This window comes from Macaca nemestrina, chromosome 20 (assembly GCF_043159975.1).
Source record: "Macaca nemestrina isolate mMacNem1 chromosome 20, mMacNem.hap1, whole genome shotgun sequence".
In the NCBI taxonomy this organism is placed as follows: Eukaryota; Metazoa; Chordata; class Mammalia; order Primates; family Cercopithecidae; genus Macaca; species Macaca nemestrina.
This window is the reverse complement of record NC_092144.1, coordinates 50414565-50435335: the sequence shown is the minus strand read 5'-3', so window position 1 is coordinate 50435335 and position 20771 is coordinate 50414565. Positions and strand designations below refer to the sequence as shown.

At 52.0% G+C, this 20771-nt stretch overlaps 1 protein-coding gene across 1 annotated transcript; it reads right to left on the bottom strand.

Moving 5' to 3' along the window:
- Positions 1 to 3278: 3278 nt before the first annotated feature.
- On the bottom strand, positions 3279 to 19478 carry CYP2S1 (cytochrome P450 family 2 subfamily S member 1). The gene is made up of 9 exons (XM_011764687.2): positions 19256 to 19478; positions 17988 to 18153; positions 14800 to 14949; positions 14100 to 14260; positions 13834 to 14013; positions 9564 to 9705; positions 7032 to 7219; positions 4709 to 4850; positions 3279 to 4537 (listed from the first exon to the last, which is right to left on the bottom strand). The coding sequence occupies exons 1-9, from the start codon at positions 19430 to 19432 to the stop codon at positions 4329 to 4331; spliced, it is 1515 nt and encodes a 504-aa protein (XP_011762989.2). The 5' UTR covers positions 19433 to 19478; the 3' UTR covers positions 3279 to 4328.
- Positions 19479 to 20771: the final 1293 nt, after the last annotated feature.

Genomic DNA, 20771 nt, shown 5'->3' with positions numbered 1-20771 from the left:
AGCCTCCCAAAGTGCTGGGATTATAGGCATGAGCCACCACACCTGGCCCCATTGCCTTAATTTTATTTTATTTTATTTTATTTTATTTTATTTTATTTTATTTATTTTTGAGACGGAGTCTCACTCTGTCGCCCAGGCTGGAGTGCAGTGGCCGGATCTCAGCTCACTGCAAGCTCCGCCTCTCGGGTTCACGCCATTCTCCGGCCTCAGCCTCCCAAGTAGCTGGGACTACAGGCGCCCGCCACCTCGCCCGGCTAATTTTTTGTATTTCTTAATAGAGACGGGGTTTCACCGTGTTAGCCAGGATGGTCTCGATCTCCTGACCTCGTGATCCGCCCGTCTCGGCCTCCCAAAGTGCTGGGATTACAGGCTTGAGCCACTGCGCCCGGCCATTGCCTTAATTTTAAAAGAAGAAAACCTTAAACTTCATTCCTTTTCAAAGTACACTGACATATTAAAAAATAGTAATATTAAATCCAAGAAGAACTTAGCACATATTTATTTCCTATGAAGTTCTAAAATTTTTTCACATTTCTTTCGGGATTTTTTTTTTTCCCTTGAATCAGAGTCTTGCCCTTTTGCCCAGGCTGATCTTGATCTTGGACTCAAGCAATCCTCCTGCCTTGGCCCCTCAACATGCTAGGGTTAGAGGTGTGAGCCACTGTGCCTGGCCCACATTTCTCACATCTTATCAATTTATTAAGACTTTAAGATGGTAAAGCCTCAGCCAAGGTGTGGCCAGCTAGGAGGTGGCAAAGTTAGGATCTGATTCCAATCTCATCTTTCAGTTCTCTATTATTCTGTTTTGTGCTACCTCTGTAGAACTTAAGCCAATAAAGTGTTAATATCTTGGAATTTTTTTTTAAACTTTAGCTAATGATATATGCATTGCTTAAGTTTTTTGATGAACTGATAGGTGCAATTTCGTCAGAAATGCCTAAAAAATCCTGAACTGGTCTGGGCACAGTGGCTCATGCCTGGCCAACATGGCGAAACCCCATCTACACTAAAAAAACAAAAATTAACCGGGCGCTCGCCGGTAATCCCAGCTACTCAGGAGGCTGAGGCAGGAGAATCGCCTGAACTCGGGAGGTGGAGGCTGCAGTGAGCCAAGATCATGCCACTGTGCTCCAGGTTGGGTGACAGAGTGAGACTCCGTCAAAAAAAAAAAAAAAAAAAAAAAAAAATCAGCCAGGCGCAGTGGCTCACACCTGTAGTCCCAGCACTTTGGGAGGCCAAGGCAGGTGGATCACCTGAGGTCTGAGGTCAGGAGTTTGAGGCCAGCCTGACCAACATGGAGAAATCCCATCTCTACCAAAAACACAAAAATTAGCCGGGCGTGGTGGCGCATGCCTGTAATCCTAGCTATTCGGGAGGCTGAGGCTGGAGAATTGCTTGAACCCGGGAGGTGGAGGTTGCGGTGAGCCGAGATTGCGCCATTGCACTCCAGCCTGGGCAACAAGAGCAAAACTCTGTCTCAAAATCAATCAATCAATCAATCAATCAATCCTGAGCTGGTGGCCACGTGGGTAGAAATGTTAGAAAGCAGCGTAGCGAAGTGCTAGTGGGAGAACCCTGGAGGTGCACAAGGTGTTCCTTGTACAATTCCCTCAACTTTGCTGCATGTTTGAAAAATGTCTTCATAAAATGTCAAGGGCAAAAATGTCCTTAACTCTTAGAAACGTGTATTAAATTACTTTCTGTAATTTGCCTTAAAATAATCTTTAAAAAGCAATAGGTAGCCAGGCACGGTGGCTCGCACTTGTAATCCCAGCACTTTGGGAGGCCAAGGCAGGCAGATCACCTGAGGTCAGGAGTTCGAGACCAGCCTGGCCAACATGGCGAAACCCCGTCTCTACTAAAAATACAAAAATTAGCCAGGCTTGGTGGCAGGCGCCTGTAATTTCAGCTACTCAGGAGGTTGAGGCGAGAGAACTGCTTGAACATAAGAGGCGGAGGTTACAGTGAGCTGAGATGGTGCCACTGCACTCCAGCCTGGGAAACGGAGTGAGACTCTGTCTCAAAAAAAAAAAAAAAAAAAGATAAATAAATAAATAAAAAGCAATAGGTAAAATAAAAATATCAGGACAGGGTACAGTGACTCACACCTGTAATCCCAGCACTTTGGGAGGCTGGGATGGAAACTCTTGAGGCCTGGAATTTGAGACCAGTGTGGGCTATATAGTGAGAACTTCTCTATAAAAAATAAAAATAAGAAATTTAGCCAGGTGTGATGGCATGCATCTGTAGTCCCAGCTGCTTGGAGGCCGAGGCGGGAGGATCACTTGAGTCTAGGAGTCCAAGGCCAAGGCCACAGTGAACTATGATCATGCTACTGCACCCCAGCTTAGACAACAAAGCAAAACCCCATCTCAAAAAAAGAAGAGGCAGAAAAGGATATAGATGAAGTAAAAGCTGCAGAAAGTTGATGACTATTGAAATGAGGCTGGGTGCTGCGCACCTGAGGGCTCACTGTATCATTCTACTTTTGTGTATGTTTGCAAACTTCTTTGCTAGATAAGAAATTCATCTAGCAGCGGCTCACGCCTGTAACCCCAGCACTTTGGGAGGCCGAGGCGGGCAGATCACCTGAAGTCAGGAGTTCGAGACCAGCCTGGGCAACATGGTGAAACCCCATCTCTACCAAAAATACAAAAATTAGCTGGGCGTGGTGGCACATACCTGTAATCACAGCTACTTGGGAGGCTAAGGCAGGAGAATCGCTTAAACCCGGGAGGCGGAGGCTGCAGTGAGCCAAGATCACACTGCCATACTCCAGCCTGGGTGACAGAGTGAGACTCCGTCTCAAAAAAAAAAAAAAAAAAGAAATTTAGAAGTGCGTCTGGTTTCCTTGTGAAGAGGAGGCAAGAGAAAAAGTGTGGAAGAAGTGGGAGTGGGTTTAGGGCCTGTGTTGCAAGCTAGTTCCTGTGCTCAAGTTTGAAGAGTTCTTGTGCTTTCAAGTTTGAAGAGTCTCTAGGGTCTGGATCTAGTTGGCTTCAGGCTTTCCCTGACTGAGGAAGCCCCCAAGGTCCGCAGTCCAGCTTGGGTTACCCTCTCCTTCCCCACTTCTCATCGCCGGACACCTTGGCCCTTTTTGAAAGTGAGGCCCAGGGCGGCCCCAGCCCTGCCCCTCCTCCCAGCTCCACATCTGGTCCTGATGTCAACAGCCAGGGTGGGCGGTGGCCATGTTTTTCAGCTCCCGCCCAGCCTCAGGGGAGGGGTGGACTGCCCTGTCCCCACCCCTTACTCACAGTGACTGACACGGGTCACACACGCAGTAGGCTAAAGGCCAGGAACAAACTTTAATTCCCAAACCGGACCCTTAAATCACAAGGACGTCAGATCTGGCTCAATCCCTGACAGGGTGAATTGGAACCTGGCCCCTACTTGGTCTCTAACCCCTTCCGCTGGGTCTAGTGGGGACTCTGATGCCGAATAGGGGCTGTAGATCAGTGAGGACGTATGTGTGTGTGGAGGGGTAGCAGGAGCCGCTTGGTTACATAAGCACGTGTTGGGGTGGGGCAGGTGTCCCTCTGGTCTGAGGGTCCTCGTATGTCCAAGGTCTCCGTGCATAATTGCAGACCCAGATGTCTCTGCATTTGGGAGAATCAGGGTGCTTAAAAAGCGGTGACTGAGGGCTGCACTTGCGAAGGTGGCTGGGGACTGTGCCTCCGTGGGAGCGGCGTGTCTAAGTGGGAAGATACTCCGGGAAGCCAGGACGATGTCATATGTGGGTAGCTGTGTGGACCAGTGGTTGGGGGTATGTGGACATCGGTGGTCACAGGCTGGGAGAGTGGTGCAGCCACGAGAGGGAGCATGTGTCAGGGCCATAGATAGTGACGATCTCTCTGTGGCATGACTCAGGAGGGGGGCATGCTGTTCCCTGTGCCAGGCACCAGAGACAGGGACACTGAGAAGTTTGATGAATGGAGAGGACGTGTGAGCTGTGAATATGTGTGGCTGTTTCTGTGGCTTATAAAGGTGACAGGCAGACTCCCACATTTTGGGTGAAGATCCAGGGGAGTTGGTGGGTTACCTGGCTATGTGCTCGTGATTGCAGATGGACTATATTTATGTCTGTGGAAAGCTAACGCAGCAGTTGCTTTGTGGCTCTTGTAGTTGTGTATGAGTGTGTGGTTGTGCATCTTAACAGCAGCATGAGTCAAGTAAGTGAGTGTGTGGGCCGTGGGACAGTCTCCGGAAAACAGCTGCAGGTGTGTAATGTGGCTGCCTGCAGTGTACACTTTGGAGACATTAACCCTGTCCATACCCACTGTTGAGGCTGGAGGCACCGTCCCGGGCACCCACCACCTCCAAGTTGCCTTCCTTCATGTGGTCTGCGTGGTGGAATGAAGGTCAGTGGGACGGACTTGCAGTTGGAAGGCTGGGGGGATGTTGAAAAGGCCACTGATGGTGGGCTTGAGGCTCAGGGAGTCCAGTGGGCACGGGCTCTCCAGGGAGAAGGCTTGCAGGATGGTGGTGAAGAAGAGGAAGAGCTCTGCTTTTGCCAGGCCCTCTCCAAGGCAGACACGCTTCCCTTGTGAGGAGAGAGAGAGAAAGGGCTGAGCCAGTCCTCCTCACACCTAGGCCCACGGGGAGAACAGGGGGGCCAACAGTAAGCCCAGGGTGCAGAAGGGTGCCCCCAGCTGGCACAGATGCCTGGAGTTTGCCAGCGCCTGCTTGTGATACCCAAGGCTGCAACAGATACCTAAAGAGAAGGGCAGGAACGCCTCATGCTTCCTGAACCGTCCATCTGCATCCAGGAAACGGTCTGGGTTGAACTCTTCTGGGTGCTTGAAGATGCTGGGGTCATGCAGGATGGAGCCAAGGAGGGGGAAGACCTCCGTGCCCTGAGGGGAAATAATAATCAGGCTACAAATCCCTTCCCACCCCAGTCTATTCGGTCCTCGAGTATGGAGCACAAGTCTGGGGTGCCAGGGACACGAGTTTACAAACATAACGGCATCAACATTTGTTGAGTGTTGAGTGGCATGCAGCAGCTCATGCCTGTAATCCCAGCCACGTGGGAGGCTGAGGTGAGAGAAGCATTTGAGCCCAGGAGTTTGAGACAAGCCTGGGCAATATAACAAGACCTTGTCTCTCTGAAAAATGAAAAAATTAGCCAGGCATGGTGGCGTGAGCCCATAGTCCCAGCTGCTCAGGAGGCTGAGGTGAGAGGATCACTTGAGCCCAGGAGTTCAAGGCTGCTGTGAGCTATGCTTGTACCACTGCATCCCAGCCTGGGAGGCAGAGAGAGACCCTGTCAAGAAAGAAAGAGGAAGAGAGGAAGAGAGAAAGGGAGGAAGGGAGGAAGGGAGAAAGGAAGGAAGGAAGCAAGGAAAGAAGGAAGAGAGGAAGAGAGAAAGAGGGAAAGAAAAAAAAGGAAAGAAGGAAGGAAGGAACGAAAGAAAAGAAAAGAAAGTTGGGCGCAGTGGCTCAAGCCTGTAATCCCAGCACTTTGGGAGGCCGAGGCGGGCAGATCATGTGGTCAGGAGATGGAGACCATCCTGGCTAACACGGTGAAACCCCGTCTCTACTAAAAATACAAAAAAATTAGCCAGGCGTGGTGACGGGCACCTGTAGTCCCAGCTACTCGGGAGGCTGAGGCAGGAGAATGGCGTGAACCCAGGAGGTGGAGCTTGCAGTGAGCCGAGATTGCATCACTGCACTCCAGCCTGGGTGACAGAGCGAGACTCCGTCTAAAAAAAAAAAAGAAAAGAAAGAGAGAGGGGCAAAGAATACTATATGCGGGCTGGGTGACCTTGGCAAATCTTCTAGAAACTTTTCAAGCTCTCAGTTTCCTTATCTGTAAGATGGGCATGATAATGGTATAGGGTTGCTTTAAAGATTAAATGAGATAATAGATATGGAAAGCACTCAGAATAACCCCTGGTGCAGAGCAGGTCCTCAAGCCTGGATACCTGTCATTATCATCACTCAAGTGTTGCTGCCTGGTACACAGGACCGGCTCCCAAGTAGCTGAGCTGGTGTTTGTTTTACAAGCATTATCTTACAGCTCCAAGTTGATACTATTATTGTTCCTAATTTAGAGGAGGGATATATTGAGGTTCAGAGGCAGAAGTGATTTGCCCAAGGCCCCATTTACAAAACAGGAGGGGGTAGGCCAGGCGCGGTGGCTCACACTTGTAATCCCAGCACTTTGGGAGGCCGAGGCTGGCGGATCATGAGGTCAGGAGTTTGAGACCAGCCTAACCAACATGGTGAAACCCCGTCTCTACTAAAAATACAAAAATTAGCTGGGTGTAGTGGCACGCACCTGTAATTGCAGCTACTCAGGAGGCTGAGGCAAGAGAATCGCTTGAACCCGGGAGGCGGAGGTTGCAGTGAGCCGAGATCGTGCCACTGCACTCCAGCCTGGACAACAGAGCGAGACTCCATCTCAGAAAAAAAAAAAAAAAAGGAAGAAGAAAAAGAAAATAGCCGCAAAGCAGCACTGGATCCTAACGGCCGCAGATTTGATTCTGCAGTGAAGGTGGAGGGAGCTGCTTGCACTAAACCGCTGGGGTTTCTGGGGAAACATCGCCCCCTTTTGGTTCTGCATCAGAGCTGCTCTCCAGTGAAGGGCACTGAGATTGAGGGAGAGAGACAGAGGAGAGAATGTGTCTGCATCAGGGGCTAAGGGTCCAGAGGGCTTCCCTTAGTCCTGGACTTGCTCCTCAGTTTTCAAGCTGCTTCTCTGTATGTTACCTCATTCGACTATCCCGACCACTTTGGAAGGAGATAGAATTAGGAGATCTCTGGGGCAGATGGGGCCCAGAGATAGAGTCAAAGGGCAAGAAAACATAAACCAAAAAGAAACAGAAAGAGTTAAAAGATGCAGAAAGGGAGGGAGTGTCAGAGAAAGAAGGAGGAGAAAGATGCAGTGGGGAGTAGAGGAGGAAGAGAGAGAGAGAGAGAGAGAGAGACAGACTGACTAAGATCAGAGAAAGTCAGGGAGACACTGATAGCAGCCAACCCGGGCTCAGGCCCCGAGGCAGAGAGCCATGGGCCGCGGCTGCACGCATACCCACCTGGGGCAGGGTGTAGCCTCGGAAGCGGGTGGTCCGCATGAGGGTGCGGGGGATTCCCATGGGCACCAGCGCCAGCAGCCGCTGTGCTTCATGTAGAACCGCGTCGGTGTAAGGGAGGCGGGTACGGTCCCCTAGGCTTGGTGCCTGGCCAGACCCCAGCTCCTGAGTCAGCTCCTCACGTACCCGCTCTGCAAGCAAGAGGAGGGCGGGAGTCGGACAGCAGGTAGGGCCCAGGGATCCTCCCCTCAGAAGCCCATCTGCTTGCATAGGTGTAGTTTGGGGTGAGGCTGACAGGTGGGGAGGAGTAGTCCCCCAGCCCTCACTGAGCCCAAAGACCACACATCTTGTGTGTTGGGTGTTCCATCTATCTTCTCTCTCTCTCTATTTTATTTATTTATTTATTTATTTATTTATTTATTTATTTATTTTGAGACGGAGTCTAGCTCTGTTGCCCACGCTGGAGTGCAATGGCCGGATCTCAGCTCACTGCAAGCCCCGCCTCCCGGGTTCACGCCATTCTCCTGCCTCAGCCTCCCGAGTAGCTGGGAGTACAGGCGCCCGCCACCTCGCCCGGCTAATTTTTTTTTGTATTTTAGTAGAGACGGGGTTTCACTGTGTTAGCCAGGATGGTCTCGATCTCCTGAACTCGTGATCCGCCCGTCTCGGCCTCCCAAAGTGCTGGGATTACAGGCTTGAGCCACCGCGCCCGGCCTATTTATTTATTTTTTGAGACCGAGTTTTGCTCTGTTGCCTAGGCTAGAGTGCAATGGCGTGATCTCGGCTCACCACCTCTGCCTCCCGGATTCAAGTGATTCTCCTGCCTCAGCCTCCTGAGTAGCTGGGATTACACACTCTGTCACCCAGTCTGGAGTGCAGTGGCGCAATCTCGGCTCACTGCAACTCCGCCTCCTGGGTTCAAGAGATTCTCCTACCTCAGCCTCCCGAGTAGCTGGGACTACAGATGCCTGCCATCATGCCCGGCTCATTTTTGTATTTTTAGTAGAGACAGGGTTTTGCCATGTTGGCCAGGCTGGTCTCAAACTCCTGACCTCAGGTGATCCGTCCGCTTTGGCCTCCCAAAGTGCCGGGATTACAGACGTGAGCCACCGTACCCAGCCTTCTCTTTTTTTTTTTGAGACAGGGTCTTACTCTGTTGCCGAGGCTGGTGCAGCAGTGCAATGATGGCTCACTGTAATAGCCTTCACCTCACCTAATGGGCTCAAGTGATCCTTTCACCTCAGTCTCCTGAGTAGCTATGACCACAGGCACACACCACCACGCCCAGCTAACTTTTCTATTTTTGGTAGAGACAGGACCTCACTATGTTGCCCAGGCTGATCTTGAACTCCTAGCCTCAAGTGATCCTCCCACCTCAGCCTCCCAAAGTGCTGGGATTACAGGCATAAGCCACCATGCCTGGCTCATCTATACTTTCTTAATTCCCATAGCACCCTTGTGAGATAGGTATTGTTATCTATCCCCATTTCCTAGATGAAGAAACTGAAGACTCAGAGAACCCAAGTCATTGCCAGAAGTCACAGCTGGTTCCACTCCTGCAACACTACCAGGACCTCAACTCCCAGGTCAGCCCATCCCCATGACCCGCAGCAGCTGCCTAACCCTAAAATGCTGGAGTTGGGCCGGGCGCCTTGGCTCATGCCTGTAATCCCAGAACTTTGGGAGGCTGAGATGGGCAGATCACTTGAGGTCAGGAGTTCGGGACCGGCCTGGCCAACATGGGGATACCCTGTCTCTCCTAAACGTACAAAAGTTAGCTGGGTGTGGTGGTGCACGCTTGTAATCCTAGCTACTCGGCAGGCTAAGGCAGGAGAATTGCTTGAACCCGGGAGGCTGGAGGTTGCAGTGAGCCGAGATCACACTACTGCATTCCAGCCTGGGAGACACAGGGAGACTCTATCCCCTATAAAAAAATAAAAAATAAAAATAAAAAACCAATTTGACCCTGCCCTTCCCTGCTCAAAGTCATTCCATTGCTCCCCATGGCTCAGCATAAGGCACCTAATGTATCACTAAGGCGGCGAGGTCCGCAGACACCTGCCTTGGCTTTCACTATGCCTCATACTGCAGTCAGCAACTCCTGAACCTCCTCTGGCTCCCGGACATCCCAAACGCCGTGCCCATTGATGCCTCAAAGATCTAGCTCAGCCTGTCTGCTCGGCCTGCCCACTCTTCCCTCTAAAACTCTCACTTTTTGTTTTTTGAGACAGTGTCTCCCTCTGTCACCCAGGCTGGAGTGCAGTGGTGTGATGTCAGTTCACTGCAACTTCTACCTCCTGGGCTCAAGCAATTCTCATTCCTCAGCCGCCCGAGTAGCTGGGATTACAGGTGCATGCCACCACCTGTATTTTTAGTACAGATGGGGTTTCACTATGTTACCCAGGCTGGTCTTAAATTCCTGTTCTCAAGTGATCAGCCCGCCTCAGCCTCCCAAAGCTCTGGGATTATAGGCGTGAGCCACCTTGCTCAGCCGAGAACCCTCACTTCTGTTCCCAAGGTGGAAAAGTCTCTTACTTTGGACATGAGGGTATTTCATCAGGAGCAGGAGGGTATAGCCGACCGTGGCGCTGACTGTCATCGTCCCAGCGAACAGCAAATAAATGACTGTCATCAGCATGTTCTTGTTGGTGAATTCTGTGTCTGGGTTTTGTTCCTCCTGAAAGAAACCAGGCAGAGGAGCTGAGAGAACACAGCCTTCGGGAAGTAAATGTCCAGAACAGCCAAGCCTGGGGTCAGCACTACGAGTTTTGTCACGGGGTTTAGATAAATTTTGGGGAAGGTTGGGAAGTCGACTCTTTTTTTTTTGAGACAGAGTCTTGCTTTTTCGCCCAGGCTGAGTGCAGTGGCACGATCCTGGCTCACTGCAACCTCTGCCTCCTAGGTTCAAGCAATTCTCCCACCTCAGCCTCCCGAGTAGCTGGGATTACAGGTGCGTGCCATCACGCCCGGCTAATTTTTGTATGTTCAGTGGAAACGGGGTTTCTCTATGTTGGCCAGGCTGGTTTTAAACTCCTGACCTCAGGTGATCCACCTGCCTCTGCCTCCCAAAGTGCTGGGATTACAGGTGTGAGATACTGTACCTGGCCGAGAAGTAGACTCTTGATGTTAGTTCTCTCTGGTTGGAATATTTTTTAAAATGAAAGAGAATACTACTAACAAAAACACAGAAAGTTATAAGCATTGATGAAGATGTGAAGACTTTGAAATCCATGTACACCATTGGTGGGAATGTGAAATGATGCAGCCCTGTGGAAAACGGTACAGCAGTTCCTGAAAAAATCAAAAATACGGATGGGAGTGGTGGTCACATCTGTAATCCTGGCACTCCGGGAGGCTGAGGCAGGTAGTTTGCTGGAGCTCAGGAGTTTGAGATCAGCCTGGGGAACATAAAGAGACCTCATCTCTCCTAAAAATAAAAAAAATCAGCCAGGTGTGGTGGGGCACACCTGTAATTCCAGCTACTCAGGAGGCTGAGGCAGAAGGATCGCCTGAATTCAGGAGATCAGGGCTGCAATGAGCTATGATTGAACCACTGGACTAGAGCCCGGGCAACAGAATGAGACCCTATCTCAGAAAACAAACAAACAAAAATTAGAATTATAGAATTACCATATAATCCAGCAATTTGACTTCTAGGGATATAACCAAAAGAATTGAAAGCAGAGGCTGGGCATGGTGGCTCACGCCTGAAATCCCAGCACTTTGGGAGGCCTAGGCAGGTGGATCACCTGAGGTCAGGAGTTCGAGACCAGCCTGGGCAATATGGTGAAACCCTGTCTCTACTGAAAATACAAAAACAAAATTAGCTGGGTGTGGTGGCGGGCACCCGTAGTCCCAGCTACTTGGGAGACTGAGGCAGGAGAATCACTTGAACCCTGGAGGTGGAGGTTGCAGTGAGCTGAGATCGTGCCACTGCACTGTAGCCTGCACAACAGAGCAAGACTCCATCTCAAAAAAGAAAAAAAAAAAAAAGAATTGAAAGCAGGGACTTGAAGAGATACACTCATGTTAATAGCAGTATTATTCACAATTGCCAAGAACTGGAGGCAACCTGTGTCCATCAGTGAATGAATGGATACAGAGAATGTGGTATATACACACAGTTGAGTATCACTCAGGCTTAAAAAGGAACGAAATCCTGTCACAAGCTATAACATGGATGAACCTTAAGGACATTATGCTAAATGCAATGAGTCAGTCACAAAAGGACAAATACTGTATGAATCCACTCATATGAGGCACCTAGAATAGTCAAATCTATATAGACAAAGTAGAAAGGTGCCAGGCACAGTGGCTCACGCCTGTAGTCCCAGCACTTTGGGAGGCTGAGGCAGCTTGGTCACTTGAGGCCAGGAGTTTGAGATCAGCCTGGCCAACACAGTGAAACCCCGCCTCTACTAAAAATACAAAAATTAGCCAGGCGTGGTGGCGCACGCCTGTAGTCCCAGCTACTGGGGAGCCTGAAGCAGGAGAATCGCTTGAACCCAGGAGGCAGAGGTTGTTGTGAGCCAAGACTGCACCGCTGCACTCCAGTCTGGGTGACAGAGTGAGATTCTGTCTCAAAAAAAAAAAGAAAAAAAAAAAAAAGGATGATTGCCAGGGGTTGGGGAAGGGAGGAACAGGCAGTTGTCTTTTTTTTTTTTTTTTTTTTTTTGAGACAGAGTCTCGCTGTGTCGCCCAGGCTGGAGTGCAGTGGCCGGATCTCAGCTCATTGCAAGCTCTGCTTCCCGGGTTTTTACGCCATTCTCCTACCTCAGCCTCCCGAGTAGCCGGGACTACAGGCGCCCGCCACCTCGCCCGGCTAGTTTTTTGTATTTTTTAGTAGAGACGGGGTTTCACCGTGTTAGCCAGGATGGTCTCGAACTCCTGACCTCGTGATCCGCCCGTCTCGGCCTCCCAAAGTGCTGGGATTACAGGCTTGAGCCACCACGCCCGGCCTTTTTTTTTTTTTTTTTTTTCCTTTTTGTGGAGAACGGGGTCTCGCTATATTACCCAGGCAGGTCTCGAACTCCTGGGCTCAAGCTATGCTCCCGTCTGGCAGTTGTTTAATGGGTATAGAGTTTCAGCTTCACAACGTGAAGAGTTCTGGAGACTGATTGCATAACAATGTGAATGTACTTAACACTACTATACTGCATACCTAAAAATGGTTCAGATGGTAAATGTTATGTATATTTAACTATAGTTAAAACTAAAAAAAAAAATGCAATAAAAGAGAAAAGAAATGGGGCAATAGAGTTAAGAAAAATTTTTCTTTCTCCACAAACAGGGAGGCTGCATTTAATTAAAGAATGTGGCCCCATTCTTACAAAGTTCGTACAATTAAAAACTATTTATTGGCCGGGCGCGGTGGCTCAAGCCTGTAATCCCAGCACTTTGGGAGGCCGAGACGGGCGGATCACGAGGTCAGGAGATCGAGACCATCCTGGCTAACACGGCAAAACCCCGTCTCTACTAAAAACACAAAAAAATTAGCCGGGCGAGGTGGCGGCGCCTGTAGTCCCAGCTACTCGGGAGGCTGAGGCAGGAGAATGGCGGGAACCCGGGAGGCGGAGCTTGCAGTGAGCTGAGATCCGGCTACTGCACTCCAGCCTGGGCAACAGAGCAAGACTCCGTCTCAAAAAAAAAAAACAAAAAAACTATTTATTTCCTTAGGAGTCCCCTTAATTCTAGTTTTCTTACAGGGCATGGTGGCTTATGCCTACAGTCCCAGCACTTTGGGAGTTCAAGGCGGCAGGAAGATTACATGAGCCCAGGATTTCAAGACCAGCCTGGGTAACATAGTGAGAGTCCGTCTCTACAAAGAAAAAAAAAAAATTGGCCGGGCGCGGTGGCTCAAGCCTGTAATCCCAGCACTTTGGGAGGCCGAGACGGGCGGATCACGAGGTCAGGAGATCGAGACCATCCTGGCTAACATGGTGAAACCCCGTCTCTACTAAAAAATACAAAAATCTAGCCGGGCGAGGTGGCGAGCGCCTGTAGTCCCAGCTACTCGGGAGGCTGAGGCAGGAGAATGGTGTAAACCCGGGAGGCGGAGGTTGCAGTGAGCTGAGATCCGGCCACTGCAGTCCAGCCTGGGTAACAGAGCGAGACTCCGTCTCAAAAAAAAAAAAGAAAAGAAAAAAAAAATTTAGCCAGGTGTGGTGGTGCGCACCTGTTGTCCCAGCTACTTAGGAGCCTGAGGCAGCAGGATTGCTTGAGCCCAGGAGTTCAAGGTTGCAGTGAGTTATGATTTTGCAACTGTACTCCAGCCTGGGCCACAGAAAGAGATCCTGTCTCTTTAAAAAAAAAAAAAAAAAAGAAAGAAAAAGAAATATTGTTCTCATATAATTAATAAAGTGGACTTTACTAACATAAATTGATATTGCAAGGCTTCCTAATAAACCACCATAATTCACATAAAATTGTGAATTTACATAAAAGTCTGGGGAGGCTGCAGGGGGTGGGATGAAGTGATCCTGGGGATTGATGGTGTGGGACCGTGGGCATGGGGCCTGAACACAAGGGCCGAGGTGGGAGGGAGAAAGAGGAGAAATGCTGGAGAGACAGAGAGCCCGGCACAAATGCCCAGGTTGGGGGCGGGAGAGGCAGTGAGAGCAACTCCCTGAAAGAGACAGAGATGTGCAGAGAAGGGACGCACACGCACACAGACACTCATACTCACAGAGACATGCAGAGAGAGAAAGAGAGAGGGACCCAGTCGAGGTCCCCAGGGACACCTGGCTGGGGACCTACCAGGTTACCACACCCATTCAGAGAGGGGGTCCCTGCACCCTTCCCGCACCTGTGCCATCTTCAACAGGAAGGCATCGACCAGGTCACGTGCGGGACCCGAAGCATCCAAGTTCCCCTGGTGCTGCTGCACCTGCTGGACTGTGAAGGCAGCTAGGGTGCTGACGTGGTGGAGGAGCTGCTTGTGGGGGCCTGGCAGGGGCCACAGGAACCAGGAACACATCTCATAGGTCTGTGGGGAGAAGGACGGCTAGTTCTCATGGGACCTTGGCAGGAACCTTCAGGGAAGGTAGTTGGAAAGGGGTCCCACCCACTCACCTGACCCCCCCGGGAGCTGACTCCCAGCAGGGTACCACCAGCTGCCCGGACCATGGCCTGGAACTCCTTATCCTCATAGGAGAAGCGGAGGCCAAAGAGGAGGGAGCAGACTACGTTGGAGGTGGCCTGGGCCAGCAGCAGGGAGGGATCGAATGGGCGTCCTGGGTGGAATGGGGGCAGGGAGGTAGGCTGTGATGGAGCCAGGCAGAGGGGAGCAGGTTGGGGCTGAACCCAACCAGAGAGAGACAGGGAGGCAGGGAAAGACAGATGGACAGACAGTGCAGGGAGAGAGCTAAACAGGCAAAGAAGGAGACAGACAGACAGGGACAGAGAAACAGACAGGGAGAAAGAAACTGAGTGACCATCACACGGACAAGGAGAGAGAAACAGAGGTAGACTTAGGGCCCGAAAAATAGAGGAAAGGAGAGAGAAAGAAAAGAGACAGAGAGAGTGAGATGGAGACCCAGGAACAATGGGATGATAGCACCAGGGACACACAGAGAGATGTCGTGACAGCCTTGGAGAGACAGTGGGACAGAGACAGAGGGCGGGGGTGAACAGAACCCCCAGCCCAGCCCTAGAGTCCAAGGCTTCCCCTCCCGCCCATTCCAGGACCTGGGTTGGGGCCACCCCCAGCCACAGTAGGAGAGTTTTCCTTTTCACTTGGCTGGAGACCCTGGGGTGACCCCGCCATGCTGACCTTCTGTCCCCTGGAATGCCTCCACCAAACACCGGGCCTCCGCCTGGATCAGCTCCTCGCCTTCTCGCTTCCCCATGCCCAGGTCCCGCAGAGCAAGCATGGTAAACTTCCTCAGCTGCCTCCACCGCTCCCCGTTGGAGAAGAAAACCCCTGCGCAGAAGGCTAGACTCAAAGAGGGAAGAGCACCTCTGCCCATTCCCCCTTCTTTCTTTCTTTCTTTTTTTTTTTTTTGAGACAGAGTCTCGCTCTGTTGCCCAGGCTGGAGTGCAGTGGCGTGATCTTGTCTCACTGCAACCTCTGCCTCCCAGGTTCAAGCAATTCTCCTGCCTCAGCCTCCTGAGTAGCTGGAACTACAGGTGCATGCCACCATGCCCGACTAATTGTATTTTTAGTGGAGATGGGGTTTCACTGTGTTAGCCAGGATGGTCTCGATCTTCTGACCTCGTGATCTGCCCGCCTCAGCCTCCTAAAGTGTTGGGATTATAGGCGTGAGCCACTGCGACCGGCCGATTCCCCCTTCTTTCTAGTGAGGTTCTCTGAGGGGGACTCTTCAGGCTCCATCTGAGTCCATTCTAGCCTAGCCCAGGGATGAGGATTTAGTAGGTGTTCAATAAATGCATAATCAAAGTGGTTCTCCCATCCTTTGCCCTTGGGTAAGGGAGTACATTCTCCTGAAAAGTAGGCAGCTGGGATGACCCAGGCTCCTTCTGTTTTGTAATTATTATTATTATTGAGACAAGGTCTTGCTTTGTCACCCAGGCTGGAGTGCAATGGCACGACCTCGGCTCATTGCAACCTCTGCCTCCCAGGTTCAAGTGATTCTCCTGCCTCAGTCTCCCAGCTAGCTGGGATTACAGGCATACACCACTACACCCGGCTAATTTTTATATCTTTAGTAGAGATGGGGTTTCGCCATGCTGTCTAGGCTGGTCTTGAACTCCTGACCTGAGGTGATCCATCTGCCTCAGCCTCCCAAAGTGCTAGGATGACAGGTGCGAGCACCGCACCTGGCCTGCTCTGTAATTAACCAGGATGAATGAAGAGTTCTTTCCTCCTTTCTTCTTTCCTTGCATCCAACCATCCCATCATTTATGGAGTCCCACTGGGTCCTGGGTCCTGTGCCCCATGTAATTCGGAGGTTGAACACAGAGGGAGGATGGAACTGTACCGTTTTCCTCCTTTATCCAAGACACTTGTTCCAGACAGACCCTCCCTGTCCAACGCCAGCCTGTCGTGGCCTCTTGGGCACCTCCCCTTGGGCATCTCCTGCCCTGGCCCCACTGTGTTCCAAAGTGATCTCAGCATCTCTCCTTTCTCTGTTTCAGCCCACCATCCATTCCCTGGCCAGAGCCCCAGGCCTCTCCCAATTACTCCTTCCTCCCCATCCCCTGGCCCCAGCCCTGGTCCATCACCCTGGGCTCCTAGCCTCCATTTTCATCCCCTTCAGGCAGCAACCACAGGATCTTCCCAACTCTTGACTACAGCTGTTCCCTGCTTAAAACCGACTGCTCCCAGGAAAAACAAAAGCCCAAACACTCTGGCATGACTCACAGACCCCGCATGACCAGGGATTTCCCTGGCTTCTCAGCTTTGTTACTTAGCCCACTACGACTGCACTGGTCTCTCACTTCCTCAAAGGGGTCAGGATCCCCTGTCTAGGCCTGTGATCCTGCAGTTCCCTCTGCCTGCATCACTCTCACCCCCTTCCATCCCATCCTTGGTGAACTAATTTGTTCATCCTTCAAGGCCCAGCTCAAATGCTACCTCCTCTGAGAAGCCTTTCCTGATTCCCTCTTTACCCTCGTACAGGTGCCTGTGCCCTGTGTTTGCCCTCAAATCTGTCCCTCTCATTTTAGGATTATATTCCCTCCCTCTATTATCTTACTGCAGTACAAGCCCGCCTCTCCCACAGTAGGAGAGGACACCACACCTGTCTGAGTCATCTCCGTGTACCTGGTACTCAGTATAGGACCGGGCATGATGATCATTTTTATGTTTGTTTGTGTTTTGTGGAGGCAGAGTCTCACCATGTTGCCCAGGCTTGTCTCAAACACCTAGGCTCAAGTCATCCTTCCAATTCAGCCTCCCAAAGTGCTGGGGTTACAGGCATGAGCCACCATGCCCAGCCTGAAAATTCACCAGTTGAATGAATGAATGCTTCTCTCAAAGTCATGCTTTTGTAGGTGCTGGTCTTTCTGCCTGGAACACCCTCCCCACTCATCTTATGAGTCTCAGCTTTGACAGCCTGTCTTCAGGAAGACTTTCTGAATCTCCCTCGCCAAACGAGCTGGGTCAGGTACCTCCTCTAAATTCCTACAGTCCTAGGGCTTCCTTCAGCCTGGCCCTGATCCCTCTTGCCCTGACCCCTCCCCATCCCACCCTGACCTTTCCCCCTGTGCTTCCCCGTCTTGGCCCTGACCACTCTGGGCTGGCACCGTGTCGTGAGTCTGTTTCCCCACTGGCCTCGGTGCTCTGGGGAAGCAGCACCAGTGCTGTCTTAGTCACTGTTGAGTTCCTGGCAGCACCCAGCATGGGCCTCCTGCTTTCTGTTGTAACACAGAGAACTGCCTCTATCATTGGAGGGTTTACCCACCCATCCTCAGGACCTTGAAAGCGCTCTGGAATCTTTCTGAACCCTCAGGGCTTTACCTGGATCACTGATGGTTATCACTGATACCACAACCTGGTGGTTAATGAGTGCTCACTCTGCACAAGGCTCAGTCCTCACTCAATCACTCAGTCCTACATGATGGGCACTGCTTTTTGCTTGTTCGTTTGTTTGAGATGGAGGCTCGCTCTGTTGCCCAGACTGGAGTGCAGTGGCATGATCTTGGCTCACTGCAACCTCTGTCTCCCGGGTTCAAGGGATTCTCCTGCCTCAGCCTCCCGAGTATCTGAGATTACAGGTATGTGCCACCATGCCCAGCTCATTTTTATATTTTTAGTAGAGACAGGGCTTCGCCATGTTGGCCAGGCTGGTCTCGAACTCCTGACCTCAAGTGATCCACCCACCTCCGCCTCCCAAAGTGTTGGGATTTCAGGCATAAGCCACTGCCTCCCAGCCGATGGGAGGCATGTTATCACTCCATTTTACAGATGAGGAAACAGGCATTAAGCCATGGGCAAAGGTCACACACCGGTTAGTGGTGGCAGGCTGTGAGTGGAGGGCCTAGCAGCCCTTGACTTACCATGGCCATCAAAAGTCCGTTCCAGCATCGCTATGGTTCCCCGGCCACTGAACTCTTCAGCCTGACCTCCCAGGGCCTCTCGCACAGCCTCCTGCCCAACCAGGACCACCACGGGCCGCCAGGGTCCCAGGTAGATGGTGAACACTGGTCCGTACTTCTTACTCAGCTGGGCACAGGGAGGCAGAAAGAAGAGGATGCTGTGACCTCTTCCAGCCAAGTTGTCTCCATCATGGCCCCTGTCACTGGAGGAGCCACCGAGTTTAGCTTCTACACCCTTTACCAGGAACCTGCCCCCACCCCAGCAGAAATAGCTGAGGCTCAGTTCTCTTTTTGTACTAGGCTCCCGGGCCTCCTCCCTCAGTACGTCCTTCAGTGGCATCCCCCAACTTCCTGTCATTCCCTTGCTTCCTGCTGAACCTTAACTTCTGACACTGGGCAATCCAGAAGCAGTTTGGGTCTCCCCTAATTCCTTAGGGCCCCCCTACCTACCAAATATCCAGCCACCCTTTTCAGTCACCGCAAAACCCTCAAATTCTAGAGCAGACACTGCTGAGTATCTGCCCCATCTCTTCCCCCACGACCCCACCCCTTTTTCTATGTCCTTGAAGTCACCCAGAATCCTTTTGAATGGGAAACTTCAGGCCTCTTCCCACTCCGACCCGCTATCCCCTAAGGCTGGGGCTGCCTCTGCCTTCTTTCTTGCTCTCCTTCCCTCCCCCATCCCAGGAACTCCCAGCTGAGCTCCACCCATCCTCCCATCCCGCATTCTGAGCAGACAGATTCCTTCAGCGGGACCCCCTCTCTGAGCCTGCAATCCTCCAGCCTCATCTTTGCCTCCAACTCCCGCAGGGACGCCTCCCCCTTTTCTTCTTTGTGCCCTCTTCAGCATGCCCCACCTGTATGGCTCCAGCTACCTCTCCCTCTGGGGCAAGCCCAGCCGCATCAGCTTCTCCTTGGCTGGAGGACTCCTGTCTCTCTCAGCCTCGGTCCCTGCCCATCACCTTCCCAGGATTCTCTGTAGGCAGAGGTCTCTGCCCCTCCTAGCCCTGGTCCCCCACCCCACGATCCTCTCTCCCGGGCACCTCTCCGGTTCTCAGCCCTGGACAACCTGCTGCAGCCCCCACCCCAGGAAAGCTGCAGCCCCTTTGCCTTGGGACCCCTGCCCCTGCCTCCTCCCTAGGATACCCGAAAACCCCCTCGCCCTGGCAATCGGGTTTCTCTCCCAGGGACTCCCAGCCCTTAGCCAGGACGTCCCCTGGGCCCCTCACCCGCATGAGCCCCGAGTACAGCGCCCCGGGCCGTAGCTGCAGAAGGTTTCCCAGCAGTGGCAGCGGCGTGGGCCCGGGGGGCAGCTGGCCTCGGGCCCGGGTCCCAGACAGCGCCAGCGTCAGCAGCAGGAGCAGCGCCAGCGCCAGCAGCAGCGCCCAGGTGCCGGTCGCCTCCATCTCGGCAGGTCGGCTCCTTCTCCTCTCCCAGGCGCTCCGCGCGGCTGGGTTAGTTAGGGGCGGGAGCCGGGCGTCTCCCTCCCCAGCAAAGTCAGGCGCGGGGCGGGGCAGCTAGCCCAGCCTCCTGCCTGCTGGGCAGGCTTATCTCCCCGCCGCCGGGTTTCTCCCGGACCACCGCCGCCGCCTGATGTCTGGAGTTCATGCTCCAACGGATGTCTCGGAGGTCACCCAGATTTACGCGGGGCTCGGGCGGCGGAGACAGCGCCTTGGGCCCCCGGGTAGGGAGGAAGCAAACAGAAGAACCTGGAAGCCAGAGACTTTGGCCGCCTAGAGGTTGCCACACCCTGCATCTGGCGTTGACCCCGCGCCACCCTCCCCAGCTCTACCTCCCTCATTCATTGTTCGGGAGTGGGTTCGTGTGTGCGTGTGTGTATGGGGTGTCTTTCAGCCAATTTTCTCCAGCATCTTACATCTTCACGAACCGAGAGGAAGGACTTGACCTTTAAGGATAAACAGTCTGAAGTCCAGGGAGATAAATCGGTTGGTCCCAGGTCAACTCGGCTGAGTGGCAGAGTTAAGATTTCGACTTGGGCGAGTCAGAATGATTGAGTCATTCATTCATTCACTTAGAGGCAGTTTGCAGAGCGGTGAGGACGGTGATGGCTGAAGCCAGACTGCTTGAATTCACAGCCTAACTCCTCTGTGCCTCTGTTAGCCTTGTAAAATGGGGCTAGTTTTCAGGATTAAATAGTACATCTGTGCACACAATTTAAAGCAGACGCAGGTGCACATGTAACAAGCACTAAATAGATGTTAGCTAGTATTTCTGCAACTAATTGTTATTGAGGTCTTACTGTAAACAAGACTTTGTTCTAGACCCGAGGATGCAGCTATGAGCGACGCAGAGAAAGGCTCTGACCTTCCTGAGCTCATATCCACATGCAGATAAAGTCGAGATGAAGACAATTTCAGGAAGTGAGAAGGCCGGCCAGGGGAATGCGCTTCTTGAGAAGGAAGAATGTTAGAGGCATTTGTGCATGAATTATTACAGGTTTGGTTCACTGCTGTATCCCCAGCATGTAGTGCAGTGCCTGACACACAGTAGGCGCTCAATAAATATTTGTTATATCTTCATTTTTTTTTTTTTTTTGAGACGGAGTCTCGCTCTGTCGCCCAGGCTGGAGTGCAGTGGCGCGATATCGGCTCACTGCAAGCTCCACCTCCCGGGTTCACGCCATTCTCCTGCCTCAGCCTCCGAGTAGCTGGGGCTACAGGCGCCCGCCACCTCGCCCGGCTAGTTTTTTGTATTTTTAGTAGAGACGGGGTTTCATCATGTTAG